This window comes from Musca domestica, unplaced genomic scaffold (assembly GCF_030504385.1).
Source record: "Musca domestica strain aabys unplaced genomic scaffold, Musca_domestica.polishedcontigs.V.1.1 2, whole genome shotgun sequence".
NCBI lineage: Eukaryota > Metazoa > Arthropoda > Insecta > Diptera > Muscidae > Musca > Musca domestica.
In genome coordinates, this window is record NW_026712249.1 from 9,556,446 (window position 1) to 9,575,739 (window position 19,294).

At 34.3% G+C, this 19,294-nt stretch overlaps 2 protein-coding genes across 9 annotated transcripts in view; one reads left to right on the top strand and one right to left on the bottom strand.

Annotated features, from left to right (window-relative positions):
* Window positions 1-1,247: 1,247 nt before the first annotated feature.
* Window positions 1,248-13,533, top strand: LOC101900535 (transmembrane protein 94). Of its 4 annotated transcripts, XM_059121784.1 has the most exons (11): window positions 1,248-1,438; window positions 1,610-1,848; window positions 1,915-2,548; window positions 2,609-3,320; window positions 3,550-3,709; window positions 8,292-8,388; window positions 8,451-9,219; window positions 9,559-10,706; window positions 10,769-10,892; window positions 12,392-12,641; window positions 12,703-13,533. In XM_059121784.1, the coding sequence occupies exons 2-11, from the start codon at window positions 1,661-1,663 to the stop codon at window positions 12,773-12,775; spliced, it is 4,155 nt and encodes a 1,384-aa protein (XP_058977767.1). In that variant the 5' UTR covers window positions 1,248-1,438; window positions 1,610-1,660; the 3' UTR covers window positions 12,776-13,533. The 4 variants fall into 4 exon arrangements, with proteins under 4 accessions (XP_058977767.1, XP_011290672.1, XP_011290671.1 ...); XM_011292370.3 differs by having other exon boundaries at window positions 1,607-1,848; window positions 8,451-10,706; XM_011292369.3 differs by having other exon boundaries at window positions 8,451-10,706.
* A 1,845-nt stretch (window positions 13,534-15,378) lies between these two features.
* LOC101900828 (AMP deaminase 2) overlaps window positions 15,379-19,294 on the bottom strand; it is a 55,829-nt gene continuing 51,913 nt past the window's right edge. For all 5 annotated transcript variants that reach the window (XM_005178920.4, XM_005178917.4, XM_005178919.4 and 2 more), the window contains 5 exons: window positions 18,204-18,534; window positions 17,971-18,134; window positions 17,610-17,900; window positions 16,042-16,447; window positions 15,379-15,980 (listed from right to left, as the gene is read on the bottom strand). In XM_005178920.4, coding sequence (XP_005178977.1) covers window positions 15,807-15,980; window positions 16,042-16,447; window positions 17,610-17,900; window positions 17,971-18,134; window positions 18,204-18,534 — 1,366 coding nt within the window. In that variant the 3' untranslated portion in view covers window positions 15,379-15,806. The remainder of the gene's footprint in view (window positions 15,981-16,041; window positions 16,448-17,609; window positions 17,901-17,970; window positions 18,135-18,203; window positions 18,535-19,294) is intronic.

The window sequence follows — 19,294 nt, forward strand, 5'->3', positions numbered from 1 at the left end:
TTACTTCATTTCCAGCGCACATAAACCACTAAAATCTCCGGATACCAATCCGTTCGACTATTGTGTCTGGAGTTTTTTACCACCTCAAACAAGCGCATCGCCGGCCATAATTCGTACCATAGGTGACCAATTCGAACAAATCTAAACTTGATATAAAATTTGGTGACCAATTCGAACAAATCTAAACTTGTTTGCTTATGTGGCGTTTCCACTGCACTTGATTCGCTCTCTTTTCGTTTGGCCCTTAACTATGTTTGGCCCTTAACTATGAAAAAACTATCTAATTCTTCACACAAAATTTCCTGAGCGAACACTCATATTTGTACGTTGTTCAAATCAAATCACTCTCAGAACAACGAAAAAATATGTCCCATCCCTAACAAATGAAAGCATTTATCGAAAAAATAAATTATGACATTTAAAAATTAAAAATAGGAAAATTTAATGAAATTTTAAATTTTTTTGGGAAGACTGAAAATTATGTATGAAAACTACAATGTTGAATGGCGTATGTACATTCAAACGAAAGTAAATTTTGTTTTCTCTCTCATTCGAAGTACGCATTTGGTCCACGAGATGAAATTTCCACAGAAAACTGCAAACAAAAGAGGCAATATTTTCAAAATGTTTCTATTGGCAGAAAAAAAGTTGGACAAGTGTCTCTCCAGTAGAATTTAAAAATGGAAAAACACAAAAATATGTTCAAAATTTCAAGATTTACACAAAAAGTTGAAAACGTGAATGAAAATTATAAAATTATTGATATAATACATATTTGGGAGAAAAACAATCATTTCTTTTATTCATATTAGTGAGAATTTAATGTATTTTAGTATAAATTCCCATTAAAATCAAGAAACAAAATTTTTGAAAAAAGGAATTATTTTACTATGAATTACGAATCGTGCCGTATGAACGGGTTAATTCGTGTACCTAATTCTGAGAGCGAACAACGTTGTTCGGTTTCCAATGGAAACATGCTATTAAAATTAATTTATTTAATCAAAAATCAACCTAAATATGACACATTATTTAATAATCGTTAATTTATCGATTACGAATATTTCGTAATATCCACTATCGATTCTATTAAAAAGCGACCTGTATATCCATATAACACCCACAGCTGTTCGAATTTCACCATTCCCTTTTCGTAAACAAAGAACCATTTCGGACGTTATGCATCACACTCATTCGTAAACAGCAGAGTACTCCGAGTCTTTGCTTTCTGTTTATTTTTTAGCGGGTATTCCTTTGTGGCCTTCATATTCGTTTCGTTGGGACGTTTTTAATTTTGGTTAACACGCTCGCAACAAACAACCAACCTTGGAGCAGAGACGACGAGAATCAACCAACTCCTGAACACCAATAGGATAGAACTAATAAAGAAAGGAATTGGATTGGACACATTTATTGGACAGGATTATTTAAAAAACAGGTAAGTAAAGTAATTCTAATTGCTTTGCTATGCATACACTTTGGACAACCAATAAAGTGGATATATACATTTTCTCAATTTTTTTGAGACATTTGGTGGAAAATGATTTAATTTATAAATACAACGAATATTTATAATATTTATACCCCCAAACATTGTTAACGAAAGCAGGAAACAAATGATTGGTGTTGGAAAATAGTTGGATAGTCTGTGAAGCTTGCAATGCCGAAACACCAAAAGACCAATCAGACTGTGGGGGATGGTCCACCATACAACGAAGAGAACGGTGGTGGGCCTCCAAATAACATCAAGGAAGGCTATGGATTAAGTACAAAGGTAGCCTTGGGTCGTTTACACGATGAAATTGAAAAAATTCTCAAGGAATTTGAGCAAAAGTGGGAGGCAGAGAAGTGAGTGTTTTGCACAGAACTCATTTTTTTATTGACATTTTAATTAACACTTATTAATAATTCCAGCTGGTACCTCAAGATACGATCGGCATTTGTTAAACGTTACGATAGTCCCTTAGGATGGTCATCAATTGCCACCTCACTTCTGACGACAGTGGTATTGCTTATCGCCCAGTCATATTTAGCAGCGTTTTGTTTGGCAGCTATCTTATCTTTAGATTTATATGTTGTCATACGAGAGAATAATCTGCGACGCACTGAGGTTTACCGCAAAACGCGATTAATATTAAATGATATACGTTTGGCTGAAGTTGAGCTGTGTGCCGATTGGCAGCCATGTAATTATCCGCACAATTGTTGCCCCCTGTCACCCTGTGTGTCCTTGCAATGGACCTACAGAGATGGAGTTATTGTCAATTTGCCATGGGCTTTGTTGGTGAAGGGTGATTATATTGTAATGCGACCGGGTCACATTACTCCTGGGCCCTGTACAGAACTGAATGGAAAACGTAGCTTCAATGCTCATGAAATTTATGGCGTTACACATAGTGAGCCGCCACCATTAAAGCCAATTGCACGTACCCCCTTGCCGGATATGGTGTGTTGCCTGGAATCGACACCGTACTTGAGTAATTTAAGATTAATTTTGGAAAATTGTTCCAAGCGACCACCGACAATCTATAATCAGCAGAGATATTTGGTAAGGTAGCAAGAAATTAAAGTTTTTAAGAGACTATTGTTATCACAATCCTATTTGCAGCTGGTTACAAAATACATACAACAATGGGGTTTTATATGTGCCATTGCTGTTACCTTTTTTGCCGGAATTCTGAGGCTACATGGTTTCGGAATAAATTCTTCCAACAACCTTTATCATGAAACTTGGATGGATGTAATGATTGACTCGCCTGCCTCAGCAGTCATACCGCTATTGCCGTTAATATTTCCTCTTCTCTGGATTTCTATGAATCATTGGGGTGTGGCACGTTTACAGTGTTTCTTGAGGACGCCACAGCTGGTTATGGGCAAAGACTCGGAGAAATCCTTTGAAGAAGACGATATGCCGGCATTTGACTATGAAAATATGGCATTACATCGTTCAAAAGTGTTTCGCAATTGGTTGCAATTGTGGCGTGGTAACAGTGAATTGCTACCACGTTCGGCAAACTTGGTACAAGTTTTAGGCTCTATAACTGCCCTCTGTTGTGTGGATAAAAAGGGTATTTTGTCATGGCCAAATCCAACTGCCGAAAAGGTATTTTTTCTACACGATACCGAAGAAGATGAGATGGAGGAGAAAAGTTGTCAGAGTTCATTTAATTCGGAAAGTGACATTGCCGACAATGCAGTGCAAAAGGGAAATGGTGTGGTTGCTGAAGTCTTGGATTTAACCCATGATCAGCACTGTCCATTTCGTTTGGAATTTGATGATCAAGAATGGAAAAATCACATAAAGTCCTTGAAGCCTTTGGGTAAGATGATTTATATATATGCAAAATGCAAGCAAACATTGGTCGATTTTTAAACAACTACGATTTTGAAACAGTACACCAGAATTATTTAAAAAGTTATATTAAACAAAATTTTAAAATGTCGTAGTTTGTAATACCTTATGCTGTGTTAAAAGGCGGGTTAATGATAATTGTATTTCCGGAGTTTGCTTGCTTTGATAAAGAAAGAATATCTCTTTGTCTCTTCCAGGTCTTGCCATACTCTTAAATACCTGCTCACCATTGACCCATGGCCATTATGCCCAATTTTGTGGCCATGTCACAGCAGTGGCTATGCTAGATTCAAACTTAGTTCCTGTCACTAACCGGTATGAGCTCGTAGAGTCCAGTATGAAAAGCTTTTTGCATGGGTATGTTGTTCATTTTCATTTTTTATTTGTTGTACTTTTGTCTTTCATTTTCAAGTATATTTATTTAAACTTATTTTCAAATTGGCACTTCTATTCCCAGCACATGGATTAATTATTTATATTTTTATGACGGTGTAATTATTACCCGCACAAACAAAAACCCCTACCGAAAATTTAAAATATTTGGTCCGAGAAAACTCTACAACAAAATTGTGTTTCCATCATGGTACAATGAAATCAAGATAGGCATATATTTAGAACATGTTTTTGAAATTAAATCTTCAAAATTTCATTCCGTTTTTGCGCTTTAATTTATTTATTCAAAATCAAACCAACATAGTGGTTTTGTTTATTTGATACAAAACTACTTGTTGATGTTGTAATTCTGGACATACAAGTAGGCCTCTTCAATTGCAACTTTCTCTAATTTATCCTACGTTGTCTTTATTGTACCATGATTTCAATCCCCAAAACAAAAACACACATAACAAGAATTACCCTTTTGTGTTTTTGCCTTTTTCTGTTAGATTTCCTATAATTGTATCCAAATTATTGATGTTTGCAGTTTTTCTCTCATCCCTAAAATGGTAATCAATAAAAAAAATTAAAGGTTTTTGTACCAATGAGCATTTTCCTGGACAATTTGGGTCCTTGTTACAGTAAACGGATTTATAGAAACTCCCTTTAATCAAGAGACTATAATCCTTCTACATTTTTGCTTCTCCCTTAAAGGCAAGGAAAAATTCCAAATTTCTAAAATTTTAACTCAAAATTGAGTTACAAATTTCCATTGTGGTTTTGCTGATTTTTGGGAGTTTTAGAAAAAAATTTAATTTAAACTCCAACATTCAAATTTTGTTTGAGATGATATATTTTAAAAATTTGCAGTGTGAACCTATTTGAAAAAAGATACAAATAATTTGTAAAAATTTTAAATTCAAGCCAATGGTAATTTTTTACAATTTTTAGCACCATTTTAAAATTCAATGTAATGTTTAATTAATTTTTTGATGTAAATTCCTTTATTTTGTAATCTTTTTGGAATAGCATCTTTGGATAAAAGAAAGTGCCTCACAGGAACTTGTTTTTCTTTGCAGCCAAAGACATATTCATTTATTTATTGGTAGTGTTGATATCATAACATAATTTGAATTTTGTATATATTTTTTTTAGTTTTTAATGTAGATCGTTGTTTTCATTTTTTTTAAATAATGTTTAATTTTATATTTGAAATAGAAGAATGAGAATTTATTAGATTTAAAGACTTCCAGATTATGTTAGGCTTTCTGGTTGTTAATAATATCCGTAGTTATGTCGCCCGGTTAAATTGAGACAATTCTGAAACAAATAAGTTAAAATGTGGAAATAGAAAGGCTGGTGGCTTAAAGTTGTCAACTTATCTCCTCCTTATTTTTTCAACGATTTTGGTGGAACCATCGATACAGGCTTTTTGCATAAGTTATGTAGAAAACAAGTAAAATAGTAGCAGTCGGTTTGTTCTGACAGATGTATACCCCAATGGATACGAGATGGCATAGCTAATGGCTTAAAATTGTCAACTTTCCATTTCCTCAGTTTTTGACCGATTTGGAGGATTTAGGTGGGCTCCTTGCATAAGTTCTGCAGAAAACAAGTAAAATAGTATTATTCTGTTTTGCCGATAGATGTATACCCTCAGCCTTAAGTTTTGATTAGTCAAACTGTTGACCCTCTATGGGGAAGGTTCCGAAGCAGTTGGCCAATATTGTCCAATTTGTATCTGAGCTAAGACTGATATAAATATCACAACGTGCCATGTTGGGACTCGGGGGTTTTCCAGTAATAAGGCAATGTAGCCCATGAGAAACACACATATCTAGATGATTTTTGGAAAATGTGGAATTATGTGTGAGATAGCCGAAGTATTCCATTTTCATATTTCATCTAATACAGATAAAAATACTGGTATGTTCAAAATTTAAAGGAAATCGAACATCCACTTTTATGCGAAATCAAAAATTCCGATAAATTATAATTATTGGACCGATAAATTATAATAATTGGAAATTTTGTGGGTGAGGTATCAGATGGGGTTGGCAGATATATATCATTTTCACAACAGATCCTGCGTTAGCAAAAATAGTTGGGTGTGTGAAATTTAAAAGAGAGTTTGATGCATTTTGCGCTTCCTTTGAGTGTTTTGTTTTTCAAAATCTTGAACCCTATGTGGGAAAGGTACCAGAAGAAAAGGTCCGATCTCTACCATCTTTATAATAGATCTTGTGTTGATGGAAATATTGAGATGTACTAAGTCTGAACGGAATCGGATATTAATTTCGTATTTTATGAGCTATATGGATACTCAAAATGTTGACCCTTTGTGAGGGAGGTACCCGAAGAAGTGGACCGATATATCCCATCTTCACACCAGACCTTGGGTTGGTAAAATTATTGTGATGTGTATAATTTGAAGAGAACCGGATGCTTATTTCAGATTTTATGATCGTTTTGGTTATTCCAAACGTTGAACCTTTCTGGGGAGGTCCCAGAAGGTCTCTACCATCTTTATAGCAGATCTTGGGTTGATAGAAATATTGAGACTTGCTAAGTCTGAATGAAATCGGATGTTTATTTCGTGTTTTATGAGTTTCATGAATATTCAAAATTTTGACCCTTTGTGTGGGAGGTACTTGATGGAGTGGACCGATATTGTCCATTTTCGCACGTGACCTAGCACTGATGCAAATATTAGGATTTGCAAAGTTGGTACAAAATCGGATCTTTCTTTTTCTGTAAAGTAAATTATTTTCTTTGAACATTTTTACCTTTGTGGGGGAAGTACCGGAAGGAATTGACCAATATTGCCCATCTCGAACTCGATCTAAGTTTGACAATAAAATTACGATCAACCAAGTTTGGATCAAATCGGATATTCTCTTCAAGAGTTATCGTGTGCATCAGCCAGTCAGACATATGAACGGACGGTCATCGCTAGATCGACTCCAAATTTCCTAAAACGGATTTGGTCCAAAGAGGCACGTTTTGGCCGTATCAAATGATATATAGCCATATGGCTATATGGCTGAGGATATAAAATGAAGAAGGAATCTCCCACATCGTCAGTGTTTCAAACACATTGGGTATATCATTAACCAGATTGAGTATTCCATAATACGATTTATTTATTCTATTTTAGGTTTAAGTTATTTAGATGCTTAGTGTTCAGTTGAGGAACATAGATTTGACTATTAGCAAGGAAGCGTACAAAAATTTTGGAACTGACTATAAGCTTGGAGCTTGCTATGGGGTTACACTTGTTTAGAATTTGCTACGTGCTTGAAGCTGGCTAAGAACTGGCTATAAGCTTGCTAAAAGTCGAGAGCTAGGACTAACAAAATACGAAGTCTGTGAAGTCGAAATAATAAACATCCTTCTTGATCAATATTCTAATTATTTAAATGCTGCACAGTGGAGTTCGGATCGGAGGATGTAAAAAAAAATCTAAAAAAGAAAACTTTAAAATTTCTACAACAATAAGATCGGCCAGTAAGCCCATCTGACAACTAAGTTTTCCGTCAAAAAAAATATTGTGACTTAAAATTTAAAGAGAGCCAAATCACAATAGTACAAAAACAACTAATTTGATTGTCAAATCCTTGTCAAAAAGTAGCCTTCCAGGCTGACTTTATGTAGGTCTTGTTTCAAGTCACAATTATTTTTTTTTTTGACAGCAAACAGAGTTGTCCGATGGACTTACTGGCCGACCTTATATAGGCCATGACTTTAAGTACATTTGTTCAGGGTTGGAGGTATTTTATGATTTTATCTGGATTCATCAGATTGCTAAGAAACAAAGTTAATCAGTTGGTCTGTTCCAGAATTTCAAGAAGAAAATTTTTTGGTGCGATAACCGATATTCTCTTTATGATATCGAAAAAAAAATTGAAAAACTGGTAGATTCTTGAAGGTTCTGGAACAGAGAAAATAATACATACTGGCGCCCAATGTTAAACATCGTTTTTCAGTTCACAGAACATTCAGTAGGATAAATTCCATCTGATCATTAAACATAGTTTTCAAATGCGAATTTCAATGTAATTAATTAATTTCTTTTCCGAACAATTTCAGTTTTCATCGATCTTAACTTCTTCTTCTTCTTGATATTAACTAATTCAGTTTGTTTTCTTCTATTAACTTCTATCTGCATTACAAACTCTGATTCGAATTTCAGAGCATTCTTCATCGTTTTTGTTCCTTATTTGTTATTTTTTTTATTCTGAAAAATTCTCTTCCAACCAAAAACACACCACCATTAATTCGTGCACATTAATTGGCCTCACACATTTATTTTTGTTAATTTATACAACATACCTACCTAGTCCATAGTCCTTAGCGTTGTTCTTCTTCTTTTTAATCACAATCACTTATTTTGTTTTTCTCTCAAAACATTTGTACTCTGTCGATTGTTTTTTGGATTTTCTTGTAACAAAAAGCTTCATGCCTTCAGTTTTCTATTAAAAAATGAAAAAAAAGAAAATTCGGTTATAAATATAAACTAATCTCTATATTTTACTCCAAAACTAATCATCAACCAACTGTTTAGACGATGCCTTTGTGAATTGGCTAAACAAATAGGTTTTACAGATCATGCCACCGACTGTTTCAGTTTGGAGGGCCAATTGGCCACGTATAGACATTTAGTAAGTAGTTTGTTTTCCCCCCACCGAATAGTATATCCGCATTAACGTCACCTCTATTTCAGCAACCTGATGTTGTGCGTCGCGATATACGTTTTGCCCGCCAATTGCAATTATCCTCAAAAGTTAAGGTACCCTTTCCCCACTCTCTGTCGGTGGTTATGCGTGAAAACCCCGGTGGCTATTTGTCGCTCTTCACCCAAGGCACTGCCGACATAATTTTGGATTGTTGCGACGATTTTTGGGATGGCATCGATTTGCGTCCCCTCTCGCCACAGGATCGTAAACGAGCCTTGGATTTCTATCAGCGTAGTGCCCTAACTGCCTACTGTACAGCCTTTGCATATCGCCCACTAAGACATGGCATCAATGGAGCCTTGAGTGGCGGACCCAATAATGATGGTAGCATTGCCTATTTGGAACTGCCGCCCGAATCTAAATTACGCATGCAACATGTCGATAAAATGCATTGTGATTTCGAAGGTGGCCATGGTAAATTGAGTCACAGCATTAGCACAGATTCTCTGCTGTTTTCGGAAAGCAAAGAGGAAGACATTACCGATGTGGAGGGTTGCTTTGAGATGCAGTGTCATCAAGTATTCATAGGCATGGTGACAATGCAGTATCAGGCTCAGACAGATATAGTACAGTTAGTGGAACGTCTGGAACGGGCCTGTATACGGTTTGTCCATTTCAGTAAAGAGAACGAATTGCGGTCCCGTGTTTTCTCAGAGAAAATGGGTCTGGAATCCGGTTGGAATTGTCACATTTCATTGTTGAGTGAATCGGATGAGAAATCAGCGGCGGCCACGCAGCAATCACCCAAAATTGCGGGTAAAACAGATCTCACCAACACCACCACTACTACTACGACTGCGACGAACAATCCCATTACCCCGAGTTCTCATGTTAACACCAAAATCACCACAGCCCATAAAACCAACAACACCACCACCACCACTACAACCACTTGTTCTACTAATAAAAATCGTAATAATCCAACCATTATCGCCACCTCCACCAATTCCACATCCAATAACCGCTCATCAGTAGTATCTCATGATGCGAACGACCTCATACCGACTTCAGCCACAACCACCACCGCCATCATAACAACAACAACCTCAGCCACATCTGACATTCATGATAATTCCATTGCAACTAATGTTTTAGGTAATATGGCCACGGACGATGAAACATCCGATTTGAATTGTCTCTTGCCGCCGGTAACCAATTTAGAGTCTTCCAAAACTTTGAGCTCATCAGCGCCCGGTGCCATATCGGATCACGATTGCACTTTACTAAATGCCACCAATGGAAACCATGAAACCTATTCGAATGCCAGTTTGGCGGGTTCAAGAGAATCCCTCAACGATCGCCGGCGACAATCGCAAGACTCGGCACTAGATGAGAATTGCCGTTCCATAAGCATTCTAACCGAGAGCACCGAACAAAGTGCTCCGGTACATTTTGACATGTCAAATCGTGCCAAATTGCCACGTGGCATAGAGAATATACGGCCTCACTTGGAGAAGGTTGACAATGTTCCTCTGCAAGTTTCCCTCTTCACGGACTGTTCAGCTGAGGCCACTAGGCAGATGTTGGAAATAATGCAGTCGTATGGAGAAATTGTGGTTTGTTTGGGCTCGTCGGCCAGCAATTCCAATGCTGAGATCTTTTTGCAGGCCGATTGTAGTATAGGCGTGGAACCGCTCTATCCTCAAGTATGTCAGGATATTGAGGCCTATACCGAGGCAAATATTGTCAACAATAAATTGAGAGCTAAGACAATAAAACATTCGACAGCGGCGGAAACTTTGCAGGACGAACAGTGTGCCGCTGAAGAACTATTGGAGACAGGACAATATGGTGGTTGTTCGAGCAATGCTCGTCCCATGCAATCGCCGGGCAATACCATTTCACCGATCTATTTAAGTCGTATGCTCAATTCACTGCCCTGTTCGATATCGGTGAAACGTGAAGACCCCCTGTCGCTTGTGGCCATTATTGAGTTGTCACGACGTTTCTCCTCTGGCCTCTGGAATTGTATACAATTTTGGGCATGCTGTGCAGGCTCATTGTCATTGATAAATATGTTGTGTGCTTGTTTGAGTCTGAGACCCATACTGACGCCACTAATGGTTATCTACTTGATGTCAATACCAGTTCCATTGATCTCCTTATCATTGGCCCACATCGATTTGGATCCGAAAATAATGAATCGTGCAACGGGGAAAAAGCAAACGGAATATGATACGAGAGTTTTTGGTTTTGTCCTGTGGTGTTATGGTTGTAAATTTCTGGCACCGGTACTGGTAGTGGTGAGTTGGCAATTGGAGATGAATGTTTTTTACGTTGAAATATATTCCGCTTTTATTTGTAGATTTTATCTTATTGTGCATTTATGGATCATCCATTTAAATTTATGGACGTGGAGGAGGACGATAAACATATCAATTTGGAAATTGCCCGAATATTTGGAGTATTGGGAGTATTATTGCATTTTGGTATGTACTTGAAGTGGAGGATGGAAATTTTTGGGTGAAGTGAGGTTTTATAGGGCCAGTGTCCAGCCTTAGCGTGGCAGTTTTTTCATAAAATATTTTTAAAAATTTCTCAGTAATAGTCTTTGAAAATGGTTTGATTTTTTATACCCTCAGCTATAGAGGTAGGTTGTATATCATTTGATATGGCCAAAAGTGCCTCATAGAAATAACGGTTTTAGACCCTAGATCTCTTTGGACCAAATCTGTTTCAGGACATTTGGAGTCAATCTAGCAATGTTCGTACGCCCGTCTGTCTGTCTGGCTGGTTGGTGCGCACGATAACTCGCGAAGGGAGTATCCGATTTGGTCCAAACCTGTTACATGGAAATTTTGAAGGAACATATTTTTCTGCAGAGAGAGAGAGAGAGAGAGAGAGAGAGAGAGAGAAAGAATAATCCGATTTGGCCCCAACTTTGCAAATCCTAATATTTTTATCAGTTTTAAGTCAGATGGAAAAATGGACAATATCGATTCACTCCATCAAGTACCTCCCATACAAAGGGTCAAAGTTTTGAATAATTAAAACACTTTTATAAAATGTTATGTAAGAGTCCGATTGTCTTCAAGTCTCACACATCCCAATATTTTTATTAACCCAAGGTCTGGTGTTGGTAGACTTGGTACATCTCAATATTTTGATAGACGCAAGATGTGGTAGAGATAGGACCATTCCTTCTGGTACCTCCCCCACAAAGGGTCAATGTTTTGAATAACCAAAATGATTATAAAATCCGAAATAAGCATCCGGTTTTCTTCAAATTACACACATCACAATATTTTTATTAACTGTGAAATTGGGATATATCAGTCCTCTGTTTCTGGTACCCCCCTCACAAAGGGTAACAATTCTGAATATTCATGGTACATCTCAAAAGTTCTATAAACACGAGATATGATATAAAGATGGTAGAGATCAGATCATTCCTTCTAGTACCCCTCCCACAAAGGGTCAAAGTTTCGAATAACCAAAACGATTATTAAATCCGGTTGTCTTAATATTTCACACATCCCATAATTTTTACTAATACAAGGTCTGCTGAGAAGATGGGATATATCGGTACACTGCTTCTGGGACCTCCCTCACAAAGGGTCAAACTTTTGAATATCCATGAAGATTATAAAACGAGAAAATAGCACCCGATAATAGTTCAAAACTGCAACGTCTTAATATTTCTATCATATTTATTTAGGTTCGATACGAAATGGACAATAATGACCTATTCCTTCCAAACCTACTCCATAGAGGGTTAACAATTAGAATAATCATAGCAGAAGTCAAATATATATTTGAATAATCGAACATTGGCTGAGGGTATACATTTATCGGGAAAAGCTACTGACACTTGTTTGATTATAGTTCAAAAACATTTAGAGGTTTTAAGATCTTGTCCTAAAAAAATATTCATAAAATAATTAAAAAAAAAATTATCCTCAAATCATTTAATATTTTCTACCTCCAGTTACGGTATCCGCTTCCTTTGTGCATCGTGATCATTCGTTGTGGCAAAAGAATCCTTTTCGCAATAGTATTTGGACCCTCAGCTGCTGTAGTATTCTTGTATTTCATGCCTTGGTAAGTGTCACACAAATTCTTCTTGATGAAGAATTGCGCGATCATGTCGCAGAAGCATGGCCGGCGATTGTTTTCATATTCTGCGGCATCCTGATAAGTCTGATTGTATCGGAAATTTGCAAATGGCAAGAAATCAAGTAAGAACAAGACAAGATTTATAAAATATTCCTTGAATGTTTCAATTTCGTGTTCTTACAGAGTTAACACAAGATATCAACGACGTGCTCGCTTAGATTTTGGTACCAAATTGGGTATGAATTCGCCTTTCTAAATCCAAACTTGGTTATAAAATGAACGGAGAAAAGGCGAATAAAAAAGAACATAAAAGACTTCCATAACAAGTATACATTTTTTATTGGTTTTAAACTACATTCAATGGATTTCAAATTGATAATCATTGGGGGCAAAAGTGTAAATGTTATAAAGGTAGGGTAAGTGTATAAGATTAAAATACAATATCTGAAATATTGGGTGTCCTAAATCCAATTACAACAGTTTCCAGTGACCTACCTTTGTGAATTTACAATTTTGCCAAAGAAAAGAAAAAACTACTACTACTTTTGGCCAAATATTTTTTTAAATTTATGTTTCCCTCTTAGTTTAGAATGTGTTCAATTGTATAATTTTATGAATTTGTGTATAACAGATATATACGTATGGATGAATGTATGTACGATTTTATAGAGTTAACACAAAAACAAAAAAAAAACGATTTCAAATTACAAAATTCTGTATAAGCAGCCTACAAGTACATATATTTTAAAAAATAACATATACAAGTATATAGATTTAGAACGTATACATCATATTTAAATTATCATCCACATTTATACGAATATTTGACATTTGAAAATGTCAACGTAGGTTTTATTCAATTGTACTTACAATTTTATTGTGTTTTAATACTTTTCCCCCCTCCCAAACTTTTTTCTTTGTTATTTATGAAAAACACTATTAATATAAGTAAATTGTATATAAATGATAAAACATTTTTTTTTAAATAAATGTATGTATTATATAAAAAACAAATGAGTGGATTTTATGTGTTCTCTTTAATGGAAAGGATTATCAATCCCATTTTATTGAAGGAAAAGTAAAAAAATCTAAAGAATATTTTTCAAGGACCATCACATCAATAAGCGTGGATTTTTGGAAGAATATTTTTCAAGGACCATAACCAATAAGCGTGGATTTTTTAAACAATTTTTTTTAAGGACCAAAAGACAAATAAGTTTTAATTCTTTAAAGAGTATTTTTAAGGACCATCACATCAATAACCTTGGATTTTTTAAACAATATTTTTCAAAGACCAAAAGACAAATAAGTTTTGATACTTTAAAGAGTATTTGTCAAAGACCATCACATCAATAAGCGTGGATTTTTTAAACAATATTTTTCGGTGACCAAAAGACAAATAAGCGTGGATTTTTTAAACAATATTTTTCAAGGACCAAAAGACAAATAAGAGTGGATTTTGAAAGACAAATTTTTTAAACAATATTTTTCAAGGACCAAAAGACAAATTTTTTAAAGAATATTTTTACGGACCAGACTATAAAGCATGGATTTTTTAAAGAATAATTTTTAAGGACCAGACCATAAGGTGTGGATTTTTTAAACAATATTTTTCAAGGACCAAAAGACACATTTTTTAAAGAATACATTTTAAAGCATGGATTTTGTAAAGAATAATTTTGTAAGGACCAGACCATAAGGCGTGGATTTTTTAAGGACCATAAGGCATGGATTTTTTTAAAATCGTGAATTTTTTGAAGAATATTTTTCAAGTACCATATGGCGTGGATTTTTTAAAATCCTGAATTTTTTGAAGAATATTTTTCAAGGACAATAAGGCGTGGATTTTTTTAAAATCCTGAATTTTTTGAAGAATATTTTTCAAGGACAATAAGGCGTGCCTTTTTTTTTAAATCCTATATTATTATTTTTCAAGTATTATAGGCATATTTATCAAGGATTATAGGCATGGATTTTTTTAAAATCCTGAATTTTTTGAAGAATATTTCTCAAGGATTATAGGCATGAATTTTTTTAAAATCCTGAATTTTGTTGTTGCAAAATAGACAGGCATTTTTTGAAGAATATTTTTCAAGGACCATAAGGCGTGGATTTTTTTTTAAATCGTGATTTTTTTGAAGAATATTTTTTAAAACCCGTCAGACTCAAAATCGTGAATTTTTTAAAGAATATTTTATTAAAAATCATGAATATTTTAAAAAATACTTTTTAAAATCATGATTTTTTTAAAGTATTTTTTTTATTATATATATATATTTTTTTTATTTTATATTTTTTAAAAAATCGTGTATTTTTTAAAAAATATTTTTTAAAAATCATAAATTCTTTAAAGGATTTTTTTTAACCCGTCAGACCCAAAATCGTCCATTTTTTAAAGAATATTTTTTTAAAAATCGTGAATTTTTGGAGATGAATTTTTAAAACTTCAGACCTAAATCTTGATTTTTTTAAAGAATATTTTTTTAAAAAATCTTGAATTTTTTGAATGATATTTTTTTATAACTTGTCAGATCCAAAATCGTGAATCCCGTCAGACACAACAAAATCGAGAAATTTCAAAAGAATATGTTTTAAAAACCTCCAGACATGAAATCTTGAATTTTTTAATTTTTTTTAAGTCTTTCAGAATTATGAACATGCTTTTATTTTAAAGAATTCAAATTCAAAAAACTTCGGACACAAAATCGTGATTTGTTTAAAGAATTGTTTTAAATCCTTCAGAATTGTAATCGTGGATCTTTTATCGAATATTGTATGACCTGAAAAGGCTCTCAAATATTGGCTTAAAATATCCATTTTCCTAATTCCCTTAATTATTGATGATAGATCTCAAACACATTATTTTTAATTTGTTAATATATAATTTTGTTTTTATTGTTATTGGCTTAACAAAACAAATTAGAAACGAGAATACAAAAAAGAAAACATGATTATTATTATTTTATGTATTAATTTAGAAGATGTGATTTTTTTAAGTAAATATGCATGGTCCAGCAGTCAATGATTTCGAAACTTCTTCCTCTTCTTGTTCATCTTGATAGAAAATTTATGGATATAACTGAATACCATCAATAGCTGGGTGATGATATTTGTAATTTGTGTTTTTTATATACAAAAAAAGCTACATATATAAATTCGCACATTTGTAACACAACAAATAATTCAGAGACATATTCGGCTATGAATTTTGGTTGGTTGGTTGATTGGTTAATAGATTTATTGATTCTTCATAATTCACAGTAGATTTCCGTTGTGGTGCCTGGTGTCTAAGGACTTTCCTCCATATGGGGATGTTGATGAACTTTAAATATATTGGAAAGTTCATCGAGCAAGGTCTCCGAACGATAGGCCACACGTATATCGGGTACATTAGTGCGTGTTATATCGTTGCCGGCAACACCCTCCCGGGTATAGTTGGGTCCCAGCCAATGTTGTTTCATCTGAAAAAGGGAATTTTATTATTCCACGAAATAATAAAAGTGGAGAAGAAACACCCCTTACCTTATGTGGAAAACCACTCATCAGAACACTGTTACGTGCCAATTCACACATATCGCATGAGCTCAACTTCCACACCTGTGCGGCAATACTGTACTCTTCCATCAAGGGTTCTTTGGTGAAATGGAATTGTAGGGGATCATCAGTTGATAGCGACACAATGAGACCACGTGCCAAATACTCCGGCAATGGATTACGATGATAGTTAAGGAAAAGTGAATTATTCGACAGCGGCGACATGGCAATACCGATTTGAGATAAGTAATATAAATACTGTAGTACAGGTACTTTACGCAGCAACAAGCCATGGGAGATATTCTCCGCCATTAGATAGCCACAGACCAAATGTTGCACCGGACCAGCTTCACCACAATGGGGACGTAAGACAAAGGTATTTAGGCCACGTTCCCTTGGAAAGGAAAATTAAGGTTTTATTAAATTTAAAAATCAAAGACAAAACGGTATTTTTTTTTAATTTTTTAAAACAAATATTTTAAGGATATTCAGAGCTTTCAAAAATATTTTTCTAAGACCATCAGTGCAATAAACGTAGATTTTTTAAGAATATCTTTAGGGACAAAAATTGTCGATTTTTGAAGAATATTTTTCAAGGATCATCACATCAATGAGCGTGGATTTTCTAATGAATATTTTTCAAGGACCATCACATCAATAAGCGTGCATTTTTTAAAGAATATTTTTCAAGGACCATCAGACCAATAATCGTGGATTTTTTAAAGTATATTTTTCAAGGACAATTAGAACCATAAGCGTGGATTTTTTAAAGAATACTTTTCAAGGACAATTAGAACAAAAACGTGGATTTTTTAAAGTATATTTTTCAAGGACCATGAGACCAATAAACGTGGATTTTTTAAAGAATATTTTTCCAGGACCACTTGCACCAAAAGCGTGGATTTTTTAAAGAATATTTTTCCAAAACCACTTGCACCAAAAGCGTGGATTTTTTTAAAGAATATTTTTCCAGAACCACTTGCACCAAAAGCGTGGATTTGTTGAAGAACATTTTTTCAAGGACAATTAGAACCAAAACTTGGATTTTTTAAAGAATATTTTTCAAGGACCATTAGAACCAAAAGCGTGGATTTTTTAAAGAATATTTTTCAAGGACCATGAGACCAATAATCGTGGATTTTTTTAAAGAATATTTTTCAAAGACCATCAGACCAATAATCGTGGATTTTTTTAAAGAATATTTTCAAGGACTTTAAGTATAGAAATCGTGAATTTGTCAAGGACCTTCAGACCAAACATCTAGCTTTTTAGCTTATTAAGAACCTTCAAATTTATAATTTTTAAAGCCACTTTCACAATTAAAATTGAGGATTCTTCACACATATTTGACAAGAGCATTAAAACAGAAAATCATTAATTTGCTACATTTTCAGATCAAAAATCGTGTACTTTGTTAAGAACGGTTTTAAGGCAATCAAATAATCGTAGTACCATCAGATTAATAATAGCGGACTTATAAAGTCTATTTTTAAGGGTCATAATAAAAATATGTTTTTGGAATACTTATTCAATCTCCAGTGTGATTGGTCACTTACTTTCTAAACTGATTCAAAACAGCCATATTGGCATACATATAATAAATATAGTATGCATAGGGAGGATTCTCATCATCTGTCCATTTGGGTGGTGTGGTTATGTCACCATCAAACAAGGGATTCTCTGGCTTCGATTCATCATCGACCGAATCGAAACCAATGACATAACGCAAGAAACGATGTAACTCCGGGTGTTTGCTGGGTTGGGCTGTGGCCTCGAACAATGGCAAGAAGATGTTATCCAAAATATCTTGGAACGATGTCATCAATTTGTTGGATTTGAAAATATCACTGGAAAAAAGAAGTAATAAAACGTTACTTTCAAATTTGTTAGAGTTTATAAAAAAAAACAACAACTTACTAAAGACGTGGAATTTGTATGAGCCAGCGTATATTGGTGGAATAGACATTATAGTCAATGGCCCATTTGGCCAATTTTTTCCATTCATCACGAGATTTACCATAGATTGACAAACGTAGCTCAGCATTTTGATATTTAGATTCTTCCAAATCGAATGCCACTTCCTGGAAACCACAAACGAAATATATTTGTAAAAACTAATAAAATTTACGAATTTAATTGTTTTTCCTCACCCTTATAATTTGCGCAAAATATTTGCCATTCAAATAGTTATCCGTCTTCAGGAATACCTCACGCAAACGTGACTCACCAATTGGATTATATTTGGCATTGAACTTATCGAAACGATGGAAGGTATTACGATCGGCATGTACATCCAACATATCGACAGTTAAGTCATAGGTTGTCAAATTCATGGACTGAAATACTTGGGCCAATGTCATTTGCTGTCCCTTGGTCACCGTCACCACTTCATTGGCATTATTTTTCAAAGTCTTTTTAATGAAACGCAGTAAATGTTTTTGATTCATACACGAGGCGGCATGAATGTGGGTATCAACTTTTCTGTAATGGAAGAAATGGAAGAGTTAGAATATTTTTTTAGTCGATATTGAAGTGTTTGTTTTAAGAATATTCCTGGGCTATTTTGAGTTTTTCCAACGTCTTTTCTTCAAAATATTTTTTAGGACTTTTGAGAAACATTTGGATTAAAAAATGCTAGCTTGGGCCCTAAAATCCAAGTTGGTTATAAATTATATTTTAGCCCATATATAGCTCAATCAGTTTGGAATTTTAGGACTATATCAGAGCTTACCAACACAGATTTTTAAAAATGTTTCAGGAGCAATCCTAAGATTTTTTTGATGTGAATTTTTTGAATATATTTTAGAGCCTAGCCGAGCTCTTTTAAAATTGTTTTTTTCAATGGCTTTGTTTAACTCTAGTAAATAGTATTTCTGAGCTCTAAAAGCATGGATTTGTGAAAAGAAAATTTTGTGTTCCATTCTAAGTTCCATGAACCTGGTTTTGTGAAGAATAGAATTCGTAAAGTTGCTTCAACTGTATCCACGTGAATTTTAAAATAATACTTTCTGGGGAATTCGTAATGAACGTTTTCTGGACTATTCTGAGCGTTATTAACGTAGTTTTGTAAAGAATTTTTTTTTTTTTAGCAAAACTTCCATGTTTTTTCTGACCTCTATCAACGTTGATTTTGCAAATCATATTTCCCGAGATTTTTTGACTTCTATCTATTACTTCCAGTATTATTGTAAACTCTATCAAAGTGAAATTGTAACAAGTTAAAAGGTATCTGTCGGTTTCC

What these genes read in the sequence shown, in the direction of transcription:
- LOC101900535 (XM_011292370.3), top strand. Translation starts at nt 1,661, where the DNA reads ATGCCGAAACACCAAAAGACCAATCAGACTGTGGGGGATGGTCCACCA. An exon ending in ATGAAAAGCTTTTTGCATGG is followed by an intron (nt 3,710 to 8,291) that starts GTATGTTGTTCA and finishes CCAACTGTTTAG; the next exon opens with ACGATGCCTTTGTGAATTGG. An exon ending in TGCAAATGGCAAGAAATCAA is followed by an intron (nt 12,642 to 12,702) that starts GTAAGAACAAGA and finishes GTGTTCTTACAG; the next exon opens with AGTTAACACAAGATATCAAC.